The sequence below is a fragment of the Pinus tabuliformis genome, chromosome 7, assembly GCF_031772625.1.
Source record: "Pinus tabuliformis cultivar Carrire ecotype Pingquan chromosome 7, CPIR1, whole genome shotgun sequence".
Taxonomy (NCBI): Eukaryota; Viridiplantae; Streptophyta; class Pinopsida; order Pinales; family Pinaceae; genus Pinus; species Pinus tabuliformis.
Genome location: NC_142293.1, coordinates 1,227,011,158 through 1,227,031,938, shown reverse-complemented (window position 1 = coordinate 1,227,031,938; position 20,781 = coordinate 1,227,011,158). Strand labels below are relative to the sequence as shown.

The 20,781-nt window shown below is 37.2% G+C and overlaps 1 protein-coding gene across 2 annotated transcripts in view; it reads right to left on the bottom strand.

Annotated features, from left to right (window-relative positions):
* Window positions 1-20,781, bottom strand: part of LOC149251808 (serine/threonine protein phosphatase 2A regulatory subunit B''beta-like) — a 132,881-nt gene that overhangs the window by 87,788 nt on the left and 24,312 nt on the right. For both annotated transcript variants that reach the window (XR_016266906.1, XM_089459573.1), the window contains exons 2-4: window positions 15,090-15,347; window positions 14,718-14,823; window positions 14,505-14,604 (exon numbers count right to left, since the gene is read on the bottom strand). Coding sequence is in view for 1 of the 2 variants with exons in the window: in XM_089459573.1 (XP_089315699.1) it covers window positions 14,505-14,604; window positions 14,718-14,823; window positions 15,090-15,347 (464 nt within the window). In the remaining variant the exon portion in view is untranslated. The remainder of the gene's footprint in view (window positions 1-14,504; window positions 14,605-14,717; window positions 14,824-15,089; window positions 15,348-20,781) is intronic.

The window sequence follows — 20,781 nt, the reverse complement described above, 5'->3', positions numbered from 1 at the left end:
ATTCCTTTCTTCCCGCATGCTCCCAACTTGTTTCTCTTCTCTTTAGGCACATGAAAATATACAGGACAACCAAAAATTCTAAATTGAGAAACATCAGGTTTCTTACCAGTGAAAAATTCTTCAGCTGTCTTGAAATTCAATGCTTGATGTGGACACCTATTTTGAACATATACGGCAGTATTTGCAGCTTCTCCCCATAAGAACTTCGGTAGACTTAGATCATGAAGCATGGCACATGTCGCTTCCATGATCATTCGATTCTTTCTTTCAGCAACTCCATTTTGCTCAAGAGTATATGCAACGGTTGTCTCCCTCTTAATGCTAGCTTCTCTACAATAGTCATTGAATTCATTTGATTCATATTCGGTCCCATTGTCAGTCCTCAATATTTTGATCTTCTTCCCTGTTTGATTTTCCACCAAGGCTTTGAAAGCACGGAACCATTTGAATACTTCATCCTTCTTCAAGAAATAGATCCATGTTTTGCGAGAGAAGTCATCCACAAAGATAGCATAATATAAGTATCCTCCTAATGATGTTACAGGCAACATAACAAATAGGTCAGAATGGACCAGTTGAAGAATATCAGATGTTTGACTTTCGCTTGAAGTAAATGGTCCCCTAGTAAGTTTCCCAGTTGCACAAACCTGACAAACACCTTCATGATTCATGTTGAAATTGGACATATACCTGTGGCCATCTTCCCTACCCCAGGTAAGGCTTTGTAATTAAGGTGGGCAAATCTTCGGGGCCATTATTCAGATTGAAGATAAGTGTCACAAGACATGGCTCCCAAAGGACTTCCTCCAACTTGATAAAGACTATCAACCCTAAATCCAAGTGTAAATGCATCTTTAGGGTTTCTTTTCCAAAGACATACCTTTGCATCATTGAATGCTACCTTGAAGCCTTTATCTTCCATCGCAAAAATAGATATCAGGTTCTTCTTCAAATCGAGCACATACAATACTTCTTGTAGATGAATGGTTTGACCTTGATTCAAGTGGAGAGTGACAATACCTATTCCTTTCACGGGATTGGCAGCATTATCTCCAAATATGATTTGCAAGTTAGTCTTATTTTCAACCAAATTTGAGAGGGCCCCTTTGTACCCAATGAAATGCCTTGAGGCTCCACTATCAATCAACCAATGATCCAATGTATCCGGAGCAGAGGCAGTAGATAAAGCGGAAATAAGATAAAATGCCTTTTGTTTTTCAACAACATTACTTTCCTCATATCTGGAATTTCTTGATCTTTTGGGAGGACGACCATTTCCATATCGAGCAGCCGGAGCATTCCTCCTTCCCTTGTGGCTGAACTTGTTCCTTTGATTGCCATTGCTTTTGTAGTTGTTGTGGTTGTTGTTGTTGTCATCATCCCTTGGAGTATCCTTCCTGCGAGGACACTCTCTAGCCTAGTGGCCAAACCTGTTTCAATTGTAGCTTCTTCCTTTTCTTCCTTCTTTGAATCCCAGCTTGAATCCTTGACCTTGTTTCCTTGGACCATCATTGTTCTTCCTCTTAGCATGGGCGATGACAGTAGTAGGATCATTTCCATTTGAGGGCTTATCTCTCTCCATCATCCTTATTTCTTCTTGAGTGCATCTAGCCAATAATTCATCAAAACCCGAAATCCTATCATTGTTGAGGACAGTGGTGTTAAACACGTCCCATGCTTTCGTAAGACCTCCAATTGCAATAAGAGTGAACTCCCTATCACCAACAACTTCTCCAATAGATAGAAGATCATTCTTGATTTCGGTAATCCTCATGAAGTAGGATTGAATAGACTCTCCTCTATCCATCTTGATGTCTTTCAACTTGTTCTTGAGAAAGAGGACTTGATTTGCATTGTTTACTTTGAACATCCCAACCAGCTTATCATACATCTCCTTAGATGTTTCCAAATTAGAAATATAGGCAACCAAATGCTTTTGAATGGAGTCTACAATAATTTTCTTAGCTTTGACCTCACCTTTCTTGTACTTTGTTTTTGCAGCAGTAGGTGCATTTGAAGGAGGCTCCACCACTCTTCCCTTTACATAGTCCATAGCATCATTCTCTTCCAAAGTCAAATCCAAAGTCATCTTCCATGCATGATAGTCGGATTTGTCCTTGAGCTTGTCCTCGGATTTGAAGTATGATGTAGTCGTCATTAAACCTAGACCAATATTCTCGTCCAAAGGCTTTCCTTAGTGATTTCTTTTCTCACTCTTGCTTGGGCTTTGTCTTCACCTAGGCTCTGATACCATGTTAATTTTAGTTAACAATGGTATGTTATATGCTTAACACAATTTACTTCAATGTTCCTTAGTAGCCCAATAACAATATCCAATTTTCGATAGCAATCACAATAATCACATTGACACTAAAAGCAGATAGAACATAAAACGAATGTAGAAGACAAGCCAAGACAAGAGGACACCAAATTTTGGCGGATGCCAGGAAAAACCCCAATGTGCGGAAACCCTTTGATCAATTCTTCTTATTATTAAATCAAAAGTTCAGCAAAGAGAGAGAGTACAAAAGTCAAATTGACTTGCCCAATACAAAGTCAAAACAACCCTGTAAATTTCTGCAATCAACTATAGTCAAACTTCGGCCCTACCCAAAAAGTCAACGCTGGTCAAAATAGCTGCAAATCATCCTCAAAGCAACTTAGTCTTGGTTAGTCAAACTCGCCCTAATCAAGGGTACAAATTCAGCGCAAAACAGCTCGATCAAACTCAATCAAAGGAGAGAGAAAACTATTGTAATTTTCTGCGGTCAAACAACAATCAATGCAGGTCAAACAACCAATAATTTCTCGGTTTTCGTGCCTAACGATGCATTCCATAAAAATATAACTTTTGACCCCGAAAACGCAGTCAAACTCGATCAGCAAACCCTTGGTCAACGCTGGTCAAACCTATTGCAAAACTCTGAAATTTCGCCCTGTAATTCTGCAAAGAAAAAGCGACCTCCTTGCCACACGTGTGAGAGAGAGAAGCTGCCCAATGTTGTATAAACCAATCAGACAAAGAGAGAGAAGTATGAGTGAGTGATGAATGTCCAAATGAGGTGTGAGGTCTCTTGTATTTATACAATTCGTTGTGGGTGAAGAGACACATCCATTGGGTTTCTTGAGCCTACATGATGATGAGGCTGATCTGAACAATTTGCACATGTGAGGGCATAAATTCAAAATCACACTTATGCTTGTCCGAATGAGATGATCTCTATATCAATCTTAGACCTCTCGAAAAGAGGAATCCAATGCAATCATCATCTCCATCAAATGAGTTGTCCCAAGGAGGAATTTGGCCCTAATTACCAATTTTAACAGTGCCTCTTCTCTTCCAAGCAATGAAGGTTTTAGGAGGAAATCAAAATTTTATTGAGGTCATTTTTATTTTCAAAGCCGTGAAGGATGTGAACCTTTTTCCTCCATTTAAATCAAAAAAAAATGAGAGAAGTTCATATGAAATTTTCATTGAAGGGCTTGGCATCTTTTGGCAGTCTGAAATCAATTTTTTTTAAAGAGCCGAGTTTTCATAGCCTTTCTCCATCAAACCTGACGTTGGTGTGACTTTACAGGCAAGTATATGTCAATTTGTGGCTCGGTTTTCAATTTCCATGCTAGTATTGGTTGGTTGTAGGCTTAAAGGGCCTCCCTTTCTATGTAGCAGACTTTTATAGCCTCCTCTTGGACGCAGGCCAAATCTAACCCTTATTGCCTAGCCACACCCCCAGTGGAGGGCTTCAAGTCGTTTTATTTATTCTAAGGACTACAGTGTGTCTGCAGGCCCCTTTAGAAAAATTTTGAGGGTTTTCATTATCACTTCAGTAGTGTAACTTGTTCCAAGCTTAGTTGTAGCCTCTTTGTGGCCTTTGAGTGTCCTTTTCTTTGGTAGTGATTGAGGTCATGTTTCTATTGCGGATTATTTGGAGACTAATTGTTGGTACTTATTTCAGGCCTTAAATCAGTGGTTTGAAGGATTTTTTCATTGTTTTTAGAGGCCTAGTCATGCAAAGGTTTTTTGGTTTGCCCATAGCCTCATCTATTGCAGAACTAACATATATATGGTTGCAAGCCTATTCTCCATTTGTTGAAGGGATTCATCATTGATTCACCTTGAGCCGGAGATTTCAAGGTGTGAAGGAAATACCTTCCTCACTAAGAGGGAGTTTTCGTAATTGGGTAGGTCAAAAGGAATTTCCAAGTGGTGAAAACCACCAAAAGTTAGTGGGTTGGGAAAAATACACAAGTGGTTGGGGTTTTGACCCAAAGTTGTGGGCATGAGACCCAATTTAATTAACTGTTTATTCTAATGCACTGTACTTCCATAAAATTTCTTGCAAATTACTTCTCTCCTAGCTTTCTATCGGTTCGCTAAATAATAATATAAGGGATTGTTTCTGCATTAGCTATCTTAGTTTTGCACTGAATTATTGATGCACTCTGTTATATTTTCTAGGTTAAGCATATTACATCCAAGGGCCCAACAACGCTCTTCAGTGATTTATTATTTTATCATTCGTAGTTGAAGCCTGAAACCTACCTATTATCCAAAATCCTATATCGGTTATTTCGTTACCATTTTCATTCCCTCCCCGGGAGATTGAGAATGAGTAGGTTGAGGAGGTGGGGTTGGATTCGGGAATCGATTAGTCAAAACTACTTCACGGGTCCTGCTGCCTATTCTCTGGCTCTCTAACTATAGCTTAGATCCCTCTGCTTGCTTGTATGTCTCTAGGTGCCCTTCCATATTTTCGCAATAGCAGCATATATACTCAGATTGAATCTCTGTGTTTATATTTGGATTCAATATGTTTGGATTATATTGAATTTCTGGGTTATGTTGGACTTAAATTGTAATTTAGTGGCTCAAATTTTCTCAACAGTCACATGTGAACCATATGGATTGTTATTATTACAATTTGCACATCCAGTGGACAACATATTATGCTGGTTGGCATTAGGATTTTTTAACAAATCTAGAATTGTTAAGGTCATCAAAGTATGAGCCCCGAGAGATTCGACCTCGAGACCCAGTGGACAAAATATTATGTTCGCTGGCATTAACATTTTGTAACAAATCTAAGGTTAGGGTCCTCAAAATATGAGCACGGAGAGATTCGACCCCGAGACCCATGGTGTCTTAAAAAGTCTAGAATTGTTAAGGTCATCAAAATATGAGCCCGGAGAGATTCGACCCCGAGACCCATGGTGAAAGGTACGAGGGATACGCGGGCGATATATGGAGCCTGGGGTTGAGTCTGGTGGAGTGTTTTATTGGGCATTTCCCATTTCTGGCGGCAAAGCGGACTGGCCTGCCCTGATGTGCGCAATTTGTTACGGGTTTGCTGCTGCATCTCAGCAAATGGATTGCTGCTGAGCGGTTGGGTCACCGCTCCACCTGCCCTGCAGACGCCCTGCTCCATAAATAGTAGCTTCACCGTTTTGCTTTTGCATTTTGGGCGGGATGGAGTGCGGTTGGGTATTGAACATCTTCAACCAAAATAAACATGTCCTCTTTCTTTTTAGTTATCTATCAGTATGTCCTCTAGCTCCTTTTTTTTTAATCAGTATGTCCTTTAGTATGGGTGGGATACAGTTCTAATATTGAAGGGAAACGGAATACAGTTCTAATATAGATATAGTTTCATGACAGAGTAGGGATTAAAAAATCGGGATGATAACAAATGTAAAGCATATTTTGTCTCCCCTGTTTGGAGTTTCCGAACTCTGAGCCATTTCCGTTTGTTAAGATCTGTTAACTTTGTGTTTCTCGATGACACGGTATATTCAATATTGGTTCATGCGGTTGTCAAAACAAATTATTTAATTAATTTTGTTTGGACAACTGGATAATTTTATGATAATATTTTATTGCTACGAAGATATTCAAAATGCCGAGCAGAATCTTTTACACAGTTTGGTCCACAACTCAGGGAAACAAGGTAGCATAGATCCATGTTTGTATAAAAAAATGTCATTGTGAAATTTTTAATTTCCAAGGGCAAGTGAAAAAAATGTGTTCCTATTATGTTAAAATTTCCACCGCTTAATCATAAATAGTAATTTTCAATTTCAGTGGTTTCGGATTTATTTAAATCAATTAGAATTTTTTACTTTTTTTTTGTAACATATAAATATAATTTTTTTATTGGGTTATACATATATATTCCCAAGTAATTTTGATTAGTTAGGATTAAATTGAGAAATTTATTGATTTGATTTATTTTGAATGATTGATTGGATTTTATTATATAAATAATTGAGAGAAACGAAGAATAATAATTTGTATAATTTTGATTAAGGATTTATTTTATTTTGGGCAATTTATTGATTAGGTTTAGTTTGAATGATTGAATTATTATAATATTTATTATTTTAAACCAAAATACAATTCTTTCAATCTAACATTTCTATCAGCCTCTCTTTGCACCTTTTGGGGCAATTTCTAGTTATATATATTGAAAATATGTATACAAGCAAATCCACAATTCTATGTTGCACGAAACTTCTACGAACTTGGTGTTTCGAGCCATACCCGTACCCGAAACTCCAAAACTTGGCCGAAACTCGACCATCATGTAATCATCTATGAGAGTTAATATAGACTTGGTTTCCCTCTAAATCATCATTTATGGGTCTTATTCCCTTTTTCTTGCAAGATAATGTGTTATTCACTTATTTATAAATTTCTTTATTTATATCTATATATATATCTATATATATATATATATATATATGACATTTCAGTCAATGTTACCAATATTGGGAGGTGACATTTCTAAACGTACCCATTTCAAAAACTCCAAAATGTTTCAACTAAGGAGGTTAGATTTTGGTCCCTTGCCACACCCAAATCTCAAATATTGCTTACATAGAATGATTATAGACTAAGGAGTTAGCTCGGCGAGTTGAAGCCAATGATACTAGGCATTTGACTAGTTCTGTGCCAGTAGGTGCATGGTTTGAATCCCCTTGGGTGAGGTGTACTAGTCTACGCCAACAGTTTTTTTAGGGATGAAATCCATGAATGTGTGGAAGCATCACTCAAGTTTCTCCACAAGATTTTCCACAGGAAAAAATGCAAGGTTATCACAATATACAAGAAGGGCTTGGCACGACAGCAACATGGTTTGTCGCAGCTTTAATTGCACCAAGAGGTGCTCTACAACCCAGTATCTGGGAGATGTTATGTGGTTGTAAAATGAAGCATTATATCAAAAATTAATCATAATAAAATATAATGTCGACTCAATTAAAAATGCAATAAAAAGTAAAAAGCAATAAAAATAATAAATCGATTCAATTAAATTTGTTATATTGCAATTTCGTTTTTATTAATAAAATTACAAACTTTTTCGAGCAAAAAATCATAACATGCATATCACATTAAGATAAATTTAAATAATAATGATGTATATTTGTAAATATTATATGTCAGCGCGTATAATTAAAACACATCAAAACTAAATAAATTTAATATATAATATAAATAGTAGTTAAAAATTAAGATCCATTTTACCATATAAATTAAAATAATGGTTCATATTTGTAACAATTCTAAGCTATGTATATATCAATGCTATGCATATCACATTAAACAACTAAATTAAGAAAAAAATTATAAAACGTGTCAAAGCTCATATATGTTGTTGAGAAATGTAACTAGTATCGGTCTTCATAATGTTGTCTAATGTAATCTTATGCATTTGTCAACATAAAGAAAAAGGAAAGTTATTGTAAAGATCAGAGAAAAATATTTTTATAATCATGGGTTTCATGCTCTATTTATTACGTTTCTAGGTATAAGCACCCATTTTTGCTTCTAGGGTTGTGTTATGTGTCATAGATTATGTCATCATGTCCTAGACCCATCTTGGGCTTTTTGTGTCAAGAAAGAAATTTGTATTTGTATGAAAAAGGTAATTTTACCCTCCTCCGCCAAGTCGGCCTCATCATCTAGCAAGTTGGCCTGATTGAAGGGATTCGACCACCCTTGAAGACTATATATAAGCAAGCATTCAACCAATTGTGGCATCTAAGGAATAACAAGTTCGATCTGAAGTAAAACAGCAAGGAAGATAAGCAAAGGTCTAGGAGAAACAAGAAACAAAAGAAGCCGAAATCTAAAGTTTATATCTCTCTCTCACACGTGAGAGTATTGGCTAAGGTTATTGCAGCTGTGATAAAATTCTAGCTCAAGAGGATTGGATCTGCAACCTTGAGAAGAAGAAAAAGAGAGATAGATAAGGAAAGCAAGAAGAAACCCTAGCGAAGAAGGGAAGACCTAAAACTTGTGAACTTATCCCACACGTGCGAAATTTCTGAGTTGTAGGAGGACCGAAAGTTGTAGGTTTGCAGTACAAGCCAAAATTCTGTTGCAAGAAGCCAAGATCTGAAGTTTGACTGAGTTTAAAGAAGTTTGACTTGTGGAGAACTTAACTAGAGTTTGACTAACTTTCTTGGGAGGTTGACTTGGTGGATTGCAAGAGGACTTTAGCTTGGTCAAAGGGTCTTGGTTGTCTCATTTGATTTGGTTCTAAAGGAAGTGGCGAATTTTTGGGATTTCCCCTAGAAGAGGGGTTTTGCTTTGGTTGAGAGCCTACACCCTGTGTCCTTGTTATTTTGATCTTCATGCATTTATGTTTTGGTAGTTGCTTGATAATAAGAAGATAAAAGAAGTTAATAAGATTACAAAGAAATCACAATTAATTATCAAAAGAAGAAAATATTTCTGCCTTTCTGATTTTCTAACATATGTAAACTATATGTATTATCAAGATTTTAATAAAAATAAAAATAAGAATATTTCTATATATAGATGTGAAATTTAAATAAATATAAGATAATATTATTAAGAACCAGCATAGATCTATCTTAACTCCAGATCTACCAACCGTCGAGAGGGATTAAGTCTCTCAAGATGCATGCATCTTGAGAGACTTGATCTCTCACAGCGCTTAACAGATCCAGATTTAAGATGGATCTATGCAAGTAACTTATAAATGAGTAGAATCTATGGAAGAGAACCCACACTGCTATAATCAAATGCACTTGAGGAGAAGCATCAGATAAAAACATCTTTATAATGAATGAATGAATGAAATTTTAACGTCCATGAGACTAGCTATAGTCTATGGGACCACTAGCTTCCCTGTTTTTTGCCTTTTGCAATTCAATCCTCTTATTATTCAAATTAATGATACGCTGACCCATCCTTCTAAAAGTCCCCTCAATGAAAAGACAATGCCAAGGAACTGAAGTTAACATGTTGTTGTAACTATCTCTGATGCCTCTAAAAGCATCACATTCCAAAATGAAATGTTTTTCCGATTCCATTGTCCCATAAGTGCAAAAAGTACACACCCGCTCTTTCCAAGCTTCTTTAGGTCTTTTCCACCGACCTGTTTCGCATCGTAATTAATGCGAGTTAGTTCTTAATTGAGCGATAAGAATCTTTGCTCTCCACGGAAGGTTAGCTCCAATGTACTCTTTTTGTTGGAGATCATATGTGGGGTTGAATTCTTGAAAATAGTACTTATTCGTTCTAACCAACTATTTTCCCCATATATGCTTATGAAACTTCTCCATAACATAACTCTTCAAGTCCTTGCTATCTGTGGGACATGCACTGATGTAAATATTCCATTTTTGCATCCATTTGTTGTTTTGTCTCATCCATGATTTCTTTTTTTCACTCATTCCTTCATTGAAGATAACTTTAGACCATCTACCTTCTCCCATTTGCTCAATTCTCTGAAGATACCTTATGAGACGCACCATATCAATTGCTTCGATGGAAGTTGCTCCTATTTCACTCAACATTATCTCATAAGAAACCGAACTTTTTATTTTAAACTTGTTCATGATCAAGCGTTTTTGGATTTTCTCAATTTGCTTCCATTTTGAGATGGGGATGCTGCTAGCCCACAATTCACACCGATTGAATATCACTGGACAGACTAGGAGCCTAAAAATCATTTTAATTGTTTTCCAATCCCATAACCCTACCTCCCTGCATCTGTTTTGAAGAGCATATAATGCTTTCCACCCTCCCAAAATTCTCTTCTTTCTACAGTGCTCCCAATTAAGCTTGTTGTTGAAATCAATCCCGATGTACTTGTATTCCTTTACTTCTTCAAGAATGTTGCCTTCAAAGAAGAACATATGTTGGCTCTCCTTCTTTTTATTTGAGAAAATCATTATTTTGGTGTTGTTGGTATTCACTTGCATCCCCACTGCTTTACAAAAATGCTCAAGGGCATATAGGTGCATCTACAATCCCTGGGCTGATTTAGCAATCAATACAAGGTCATCAGCATATAAAAGAAGCTTTATCACAAACTCCCCCAATCGAACACCATCCCCACCTTACAAATTTAGCCACTCTTCCAATTTATCAATATATAAACCAAAAAGAGTAGGGATAAAAGGCAACCTTGCTTGACTCTAATGTCACTTCTAAAGCTTTCTGAAATGCCTGTTGAAGTTCTAATTTTGACTTTCACCTCTTCATAAAGCCTATGGACAGCAACTCTATAATGCAAAGGTATTTCAAGTTCTTCCATTCTACTCCACAACTTATCTCTAGGGACCGTGTCAAATGCCTTTTTGAAGTCAACAAAGCGGAAAAATACTTCTTCTTTGCCCTCCCAAACCTTTTCGATAATGTGTCTCGGCGTGATACCATGATCTAATGTAGAATGCTTCGACCTAAAACCTGCTTGCCCTTTTGCCCTCTTTTCTTTGACTTTCGTCCACTTACTGATTATGTTTTCCACCATGATGTTGAACAACTTTGCAAACAAAGGATTGATCATAATGGTTCTATAGTTGGAAGGATTATTAATGTCTCCAACTTTGAAAAGGGGTATTGTTAGACTAGTTGTCCAATCTCTTGGGAATCCTTGTCGAATGATGTTGTTGAATATTTCCATGATGTGCGGTGCAAGAATGTTCATTCCCCACTTTAGATATTTTGCTTGAAGTTCAACCAAGTCCTTTGCCTTTCCTATTTTCAAATTCTTAATTCTTGTCTCTACTTCCTGTAATGTGAAAGGCTTTGTAGTTGTGTTGATCCTGGGAGGAGGCTCCTCTGATTCTTTCTCATAGAGTTGTCTTGCATAGTCAAACCATTGATTGGCTGTAATATTATTTTCAATTTGCTTCTTCCTTGGTTGAAGTTCCTGCCAAAAACACTTTAGGTGATTCTTACCTAGATATATTAACTCTTCTCACCTTGTTTGCATGAACTCATCTTTTTTCTTTTTTAAAATCTGCTTATATAACTTTACATTCATTTTCTCTTCGCCTGCCTTTTTCAAGGTTTTCCTTGCCATTTTGCATTCCTCATCAAACCAAGCATTTACAAAAAAACAATTTGATTCAGATCTCTTATTTGTTGCTCTTTTGCACTTCTCAAGTAAACTCTGAATTATATTTGTTAACTCGTGACTATTGAGGCTTTGGGAACCACTCCTCCCTTTCTAAATTAATCTCTCCAACATTGTTTTGAAGATAGTGCAATTTTTTTGTGTTAGAAGAATTTTTCCCCTTGATATTGATTGTTGAGAACATTGGGTTTTCCTCCTATGCTGATTTTCTTCTAACCAAGATAGCTTTATATAAATTTGGTTATGGTATGATTTGAAGTCCCACATATGCTCGCCAATCTTAACTTCATCTATCCTTTCTATCAAGCCTTGTGAAGAAATAAGGTAGTCAACAACACTTGCCCCATTGTATGTGTTGCAAGTGAACTTCCCAGAGCTTTTCCATTTATCTAGACCATTGCAGATAATTTAGTTGAAAGCACCACACATCGTGAGCAACTCCTCTCCAAAATGATTGTCAACTCTGTCATCTTCTGAACATCTCAACCATTGGGGATTCTCCTCTTCAATGAGCCAAATAGGATTGTGATCCTCTTTGCAACAAAAAATACTAGCTTGTTGATTTGTTGTTCTAGCTTTGAAATCTCCCACTAAAATAACTCCTCCCTGCTGAGAATATATAGCAATATCTTTCTATAAAGTTGCATATGGATCTTTGATATCTAGCCCCTTATTTTTGTAAGTTTTTGAGACTTGAAGTGCAAAATAGCATCTTGCAATTCTTATGTGGTTCCCGTTCTCTGTTATGAAAATGAACATCCTCTTTCATGTGAAAAATGGTATTTCTAATTTAACAATGCAAAGTAGTCATTTGTAACTCTGATTTTTGCAGTTACCAGAATTTGTCTTCAAAAATTAATCATGACAAATAAAGAACAAATCACTACTACAATTTTCACAAATAATAACAAGAACTGAGAAACAATGCACACACAAAATAATGAACACCAATATTTTGGACAAATTGTCCCTACAAAAACCCCAATGTGCAGAAAACCAATTCTGCAGATGAATGTTTTATTATTAATCTTCAGCAAAATTGAGAATTACAATTTGTCTGCCTCTCATTGGCAAAGCTCTGGTAAATTATCTTCTCTTGGCCAAATCAACATAGAAACCACAAAGTCTCTCTCTGCAGAATATCACAGCCTCTCTATGTTATTCACACTCCTTCCAACAATTTGCACTGGCAGAGTGCAACTCGCACTGGATGCTTCAGTAATGATCCTGCAAGCAAATATGCCTCCAGCAACTCGTCTGACCAGCTCACACTCCCTCCAGGAAACTGATCCGACAATTGGAAGCTAAATCAAGCCCCTATGTCACACACACTGGCAAACTAGCTATTCGCACTACTAATTTAGGCCTCTCTTCTGCTGATGAATTCAACCTCCTTCCTCTCATTGGAATCTAGAAATCTTCTGAACATCTCAACCATTGGGGATTCTCCTCTTCAATGAGCCAAATAGGATTGTGATCCTCTTTGCAACAAAAAATACTAGCTTGTTGATTTGTTGTTCTAGCTTTGAAATCTCCCACTAAAATAACTTCTCCCTGCTGAGAATATACAGCAATATCTTTCTATAAAGTTGCATATGGGTCTTTGATATCTAGCCCCTCATTTTTGTAAGTTTTTGAGACTTGAGGTGCAAAATAGCATCTTGCAATTCTTATGTGGTTCTCATTCTCTGTTATTTAAATGAACATCCTCTTTCATGTGAAAAATAGTATTTCTAATTTAACAATGCAAAGTAGTCATTTGAAACTCTGATTTTTGCAATTACCGGAATTTGTCTTCAGAAATTAATCATGGCAAATAAAGAACAAATCACTACTACAATTTTCACAAATAATAACAAGAACTGAGAAATAATGCACACACAAAATAATGAACACCAATATTTTGGACAAATTGTCCCTAAAAAAACCCCAGTGTGGAGGAAACCAGTTCTGCAAATGAAGGTTTTATTATTAATCTTCAGCAAAATTGAGAATTACAATCTGTCTGCCTCTCATTGGCAAAGCTCTGGTAAATTATCTTCTCTTGGCCAAATCAACATAGAAACCACAAAGTCTCTCTCTGCAGAATATCACCGCCTCTCTATGTTATTCACACTCCTTCCAACAATTTGCACTGGCAGAGTGCAACTAGCACTGGGTGCTTCAGTAACTCGCATTGGATGCTTCAGTAATGATCCTGCAAGCAAATATGCCTCCAGCAACTCGTCTGACCAGCTCGCACTCCCTCCAGGAAACTGATCCGACAATTGGAAGCAAAATCAAGCCCCTATGTCACACACAGTGGCAAACTAGCTATTCGCACTACTAATTTAGGCTTCTCTTCTGCTGATGAATTCGACCTCCTTCCTCTCATTGGAATCTAGAAATCTTCTGAGAAAATTCCTCCAGAAATCTTCACCCCAATCTTCTCTACAAAAAACCTTATGTCGGTGTCTTCTTGCTCAAACTATGCTCTTACTCTCACTACAACTAGGTAATTCGAACTCCCTTGTGTGTCTCCAAAAGCCCCATTGATTTGTTCTTATAATCTCTCGTTGACAAACCAACGGCCATGATCTAATCACAATCGATGGCTAAGATCATCTGACACCATCAAATAACTTTTCTAGAAGTCACTGGAGCATAATCGATTTACCTCAATTAATCTAATTTAATTAACCAATTTTCCTAAGTTAAACTTGGGAAAATATTTAATAATTGGCAAATTAATCTAATTAAAGCATTTTCCTTGAAAACTTTTTCTAAGTCTACAAGATAATTATCCTCTTGTGTTCCTTAGCCTTTTAGACACCAATAGAGATTAGAATACCTGTCCAAGCTACCAAAAACTAACATCATTAATCTAAATGTTTCCATTGATATGCAGAATGTTCTACCAAGGAATACTCTTGGTTAAGTTTCATGTTTGTCTTTCATATTCTGCAAGTAATCCAGCCTGATCACTGCCAACATTTATGACCCTAAAGCTTCCAAAACCATTTAGCTATAGAGCTAAACACCCATAGACAAGTTGGATTATTATTCATGTCCTGTTAATTATAAAACTTGATATAAAGCTCAAACAGACTGGTAAAATAGAACACATCATACCTTCTCACAACCCCTGTATTATCCACATCAATCTTTTTGAACAGAGTGGTAGAAAAGAAAGAAGGCAGCTTGCAGATTTCCTTTGTCAGTAGTTTAAATTCTGACAAACAATCACCAGAGTTCTACATAAGTTGGCAACACCAAACACAATAATTGTTCCTTTCAGGTGAATTTGCAGAATTTTCTGAAATGGAGAATATAATTATTACTGACCTTCCACACGCAACCCATCCATGTGACCAAAAAAGAGCTGATTAATTCTTGATAAGCATTTCTCGGCCATTTCTCTTGGAAGGGGAGGTCCATTATGAAAGTAGAACTGCAATAACCCCCCATTATTAACTTAGCTTTGATATGTTATTCTAACATAAAACACACTAGTCATTTATTTCCTAATAATATCCCTCCTGAATTCCTAATAAGATATTTCCCAAAAGTGATAGTACCAAAGCTCGTCAGATAAAATCATCAAGGAACTACTTCCAATGAGACTGAGTTCATAGTCAAGCGCATTGCTTAGCACTAAATGGTAACAAAAATTGCAAGCCTGTAAAGTAACCCAGACATTCAAAAGACAATGCAAACCTGTGGGATGACTTCTTTTGCTGGATCATTGGCCCATTTTAGTGGAGATCCTAGAGAACTTGGGCCCGCTCCATGTCGTCTCATGACTGACCGTGGGGAACCAGAAACACTTCGAGGAGAAAGTGGAGGTGTACTGCCAGCAGGAAACATACTTGGCAACATAGACATAGAATTACTCGTGCTTGTATTTGCATTGTACGAACTCCCTGGAACACTCAAAGGACTACCTGCTTTTGCTTCTTCAAGTAATGTTGTTACCTGGATAATAAATTATAAGTGTTACAAAACAAAGTATTCAAACTTAAAGGTGCAACTAACAATGAATTCAGAAAAATGAAAGGTTTGGACTAGGTGTTTAAGAATCTGATCAGTTATAAAGAGAAAGTCCAAGACCTGCACAACCAGAGCCACTGTACTCAACCTGCTGAGTAAACCAGGGTTCTCAAAACATAGAATCCATAACTTCTTAGATTCCTTTATTTCGTACAACAGGGATTCACATTTAAGAGATCAAAATTTTCTAACCTTAACCTGACTTTGTAAATTAGGCTCTAGCTAACTACACCAGACATTGAACATTCATCACATTACCAGAAAAGTGTGCAGATAACATACAGGGACTTTTCTATTTCGGAGAGATCCTCAAGGCACAAATGTTGGAATACCCTGTTAAGAGTTTACAGGCAAAGAAACTTTCAGACAGTAAAAGCCTGGAATATGCCAATAAGTTCTTCACTAGTCAGAATAGTTTTACAGCCGCAAACCATAATGGTTGTCTAGAAATAGAAGTGCATATAACCTGGTTGTCCCTCTCATATATGGATAATACACCATGGATACTACATGGTACACACTATTTGCTTTGACCAATGCTCCAATAGATGATCTGCAAACCGTTCGTTGAAAATGTTTGGTTGTATGGGTGCAACTTAAGAATATTTTCAATATCCTAATAAACTTATGTGCAAATTTCAAAAACTGTATTAAGTGTGAATTTGTAAAGGAAGAAAAACAGTATTTTGTTTCTATTTAAAACCAAGGTAGTAAAGGAATGAAGAACCATGGTTAATGTTATAAGGCTCTTTCAAAAGCTGCATTAGATATGGGTACAAGAAGAGATACAGATACAAGAAATTATTAAGTTAAGATATAATGTGACTGGAATAAGAGTTACATGAACATGCAATGCAAATGCCATCAAACATAAAAATTTCAATACACAATTTATGAATTTTATATACAATATATCTGGATACGGTGTAAACAAAAGTACATATAATACATATCCATATAAAATTATAAAATTATGTGTATCCTGCAAAAAGTTTACTGAAAGGATTCACTTCTAATCCGAGGAATCCAGCAATCAAATACTTCTGTATCAAAGTCCACAGCCTTGGTGTCAGTGGTGAGTCTTGATCCATACGGGTCAAGATGGAAAAAGATTATTACCATGCCCAAGGACCGATGTTACCGGATCCGTACGGTTGGGCGACTGGATCCACAGATCCCCAAATCAGATATGGATTCAGATCTGGATCCGTTGGGATCCGCCTAGGACCCGTTCTGTGGCAGTGTTACTTGTTAACTGCGAATTTGAATGAAATTGTGGACCAAAAATCTTCTAATCAGTGTAGAAGTCTCAACCAGGAAAGCGTCTGGTGAAAAACCTATGTTACATGCACAACGAAGTAATCAAATCACAACCTAAGTGATTCGACCAATGGGACAGAGGTACAGAAGATAGCTCGTCGGCCGTCAAAAGCTGCAAGCTGCCAAGAGCCATCGAGAACCGTAAATCATCGACAGCCACAGACAGTCGTGGACAGCCAAGAGCCATTGCCGACAGCCAAGAGTGACAGCCAAGAGTGATAAACCGTCATATTAGTTATCAACTTATTAAGTATAATACAATTAATTTTAACTTTATTAATCTAATAATTATTTTTATATAAGCAATACATATTATAAAGGTAACATATTAATTATTAATTTCACTATAATTAAAATTAATCTATTAATTAATATTAATTATTAATCTATGTTTTTACTATATTAATTATTTTATAATAATAATAATAAGGTTGCAGTCCAGTTAGATACGAAATTGGTGTTTGAGATTCTTTGTTTGTGAGACTAGAGGCCCACCCCTATTCAGATTTGACTGCTAAAGTCTATGGAGGTGTGCATATCCTATCCACCCCTGGATTTGAACTTGTGACCTCTCATGAGGAAGCATATGTTGCTAACTGTTAATAAGCAGTGTTATATAAATAATAATAAGGTCACAGTCCAGTTAGATACGAAATTGGTGTATGAGATTCTTTGTTTGTGAGACTAGAGGCCCACCCCTATTCAGATTTGACTGCTAAAGTCTATGGAGGTGTGCATACTCTAACCACCCCTGGATTTGAACTTGTGACCTCTTATGAGGAAGCATATGTTGCAAACTATTAATAAGCAGTATTATATAAATTTTATTTTTAAAAATTATAAAAATTATATTTATATTGTTTATACTTGCCATTTACCTGTCGTATCCGGATCTTAGCTTTTCAAAAAACTGACGAATCGGTATCCGGATCCGAATCCTGGTAACTTAGCCAAGGATTAATATGTACGTTCAGCAATGTATGGCCGAAGCTGCTAGATCTTCAGGCGTAGATAACTGATACATGAGGAAGGCTTACTGCAGGACGCCACGGTGATCCACCCATGGCAATGGGATTTTTATCCTAGAATTCATCTCCGAGCATGACAGAGTGTGTGTCATTCATAAGGGACCCTGGTTATGGGGAAGGTTGGCCTTTTATGAGGCCTTGGCAACCAGGTTCAATCCATATACCGAATCATTATTTTTATTCCCTATCTGGGTACAATTGCCTGCATATCTCTTGAATACTGGAATGCCAATTCCTTAAAAGCCATTTGATACACTAAAGGCAGGTTTGTTGCTTTGACACCAGAACAAGGGATATACCCGCTTCTACTTCAGACCTAATTTGTATTGAACCTGATTCAACCAAGGGTCTTCCAAAACAAATTGATCATTGACGAGTTGAATGACAAAAGGCTCTCAGATCCAATAAAGAGCCAACCAGCTTTAGAGCAATCAATTTCGAAGCCCTCCATATAAAGGACAGGTTATACAATGGGTTGAGAATAAAAAAGGAAAGAAAAGAACGGAATTTCTTACATGAATCTTCAATCAAATAACCATAAAAAGTCTGCTACTCCATGAAGACTGAAAATTAGCCAAAAGCCAAAACCTTGATGCAGCATCAAATACGGGTTCTGTCAGATTTATTTGAATAATGTGAAACGCTGATGTTGTAGCCAATTTTTAAGTTTTGGAATGTTAGCCTATCTGCATATATAGGACAGTGCATATATGGGTAATGATGTGTAAATTTTTGTACTTATGCAGAATGCACCCTGCATTTTACATGTATGGGTTTCTTGATTTAATATAAAAGTTTTTTTGTTACTAAAAATTAGTCATGCAGCCCACAGTGGGCAGCTCAATTGGCAATCCCCACGTTATGAAGCATTATGTAAATCATGAAATTCAAGGTTCCCATGAGTCAAGCCAACAAAAGATATATATATATAGAGAGAGAGAGAGAGAGAGAGTGCGTGCATGTGTGAATATATATATATATATATATATATATATAGTGTGTGTGTGAATATATATATATATATATATATATATATAGTGTGTGTGTAACTATACAGACATATGTAGCCCCAAAGGATAGCATGGTTGGCTCAACCCTCTCCATTAAAGAGTAAAGCCTGGGATGTCGCAGGGTTCACACCCACCAAGTCCTCCAGGCTTCTAGCCACTATTGCAGCTGGTGGTTAATACCACCCTCCATTTGCAAACTCTGGGAAGAAGAGGGGGCAGGGGAGGGGGGCAAATCTACAAAATGGCACTAGCAAGGTACCAACTATCTCATTCATTGCCTAAGAATGGGAAGATGGGGGAGCATTATTTCTCCAGAAAAATAAAAAGATACACACACATTTGTAAGATGTTTATACACATATATGTAACAATATATACATATGTTGTTGGGCATTGGATAATCCAGCGCTCCCCATGTGTTGCATGAAATGTGCTTAACCGCCTCTCGAGGATCTGTTAACTCTGGTGATGCATTTGTTTACTAACACATGCGAGTTTTTGGCATAACGGCAATCGTGATTCCAACAAGTGTTATCAAAGCCAAAGGCCTTGAGTTTGAAACACCCCCAGCTCTCACTGGGGGGGGGGGTTGTTGTACATTGGATAATCCAGCGCTTCCTGTGTGTTTCGCGACATGTGCTCAACCGCCTATCAAGGATCCGTTAACTCTGGCAATGAGTCCATTTACTAACACCTACGGGTTTTGGTGTAACAGCAATCGTGCTTCCAACATATGTAACATTGTAATTTATAATTTACACAGAAAAATGCAAATGCATGTTTTTACTTTTACATATACCCACAATGGGCAACAAAACCCAGAGATGAACAAATAAACCTAAACTGAAGAAAATCCTACCTGAAATCAGCTCGCAATGAATAAAATCAGAAAATACTGAAGAAGATCCTCCTTGAGTTCATCTTACAATTGAATAAAGCCACCTTCAGTTTGCTCTTTCTTAAGATTTATTATGGATAGTAGATACACATGGGATTTCCTTACAACCCATATCCAGCATGTATCCTGGTGTCATCCCTACAAGGTATGTACCCCAACCATATCTAAGCCCTTTTTGGGCCATGTCATACCAGAAATATAGATACAAACACATCCAGTGGGGGGGAGTTGCATTGAAAAACAGAGGGACCTTCAATCTTACAATAAAGAATGTCCTAGTGAAGCAGGGCAGTGAGAGCAAGCAATGTCCCATTGTTTTATCAGAGGAAATTGAATCATGAATCACTGTGAAATCACAAATGAATCTGATAATGTCTTTTGGAAAACAGCTTGGACTATGGAGGCCCTATTAGGTAGAGGTAGGCAGTCAAGGGCTTCGCAAGAGACGACATGTGAGACTAAAAAAAGTTATGCATGTTTACTTCCCTTGGGTTCATTATAAAAACAAATATTAGATCTCAAACCAAACAACTGACCAACAACATATGGCCACCTTATTGCAGTGTTCCACAGGGAGGCGTCCCCCAGGGTGGGGTGCATGCACCTCATGCTTCCCACGCACCTGGGACGGTGGGATGCCTGGGGAAACGTTTCCCCACGTCCCTCTTTTGAGGAGACGCGGGGAGATGCAAGGGGAAACATTTCCCCAGTGTGGGGGACATGTTTCCCCAAAAGGGGTGCTTGTGGGCATCCCCCCTCAAAAAGGGCTAGGCGTCCCCCGTTAATTTTGCTTGAAAACAATGATTTATGAGTGGGGAAGCTTAATATTCAACCTTAGGGCCCTACTAATGCTATGTACTTAATGGTAATGTTAAATTATTAAAGTAAAAGGATGAATCCTTTTACTTAAACTTTTAATATTGCCATGAAATGACTCGGGATGTTTGAGAGTAATCCAGCAGACTTAACAGTTTTTCGGGATTTCAGGATTGGGGGGATTGCAACGTTTCCATTGGATTTTGTCATGCTTGAGGGTATAAAATTAGTATTTAACCAGGAGCACCAAACGCTATCTGTACCTTAGACTGACTCTTTGACTCATC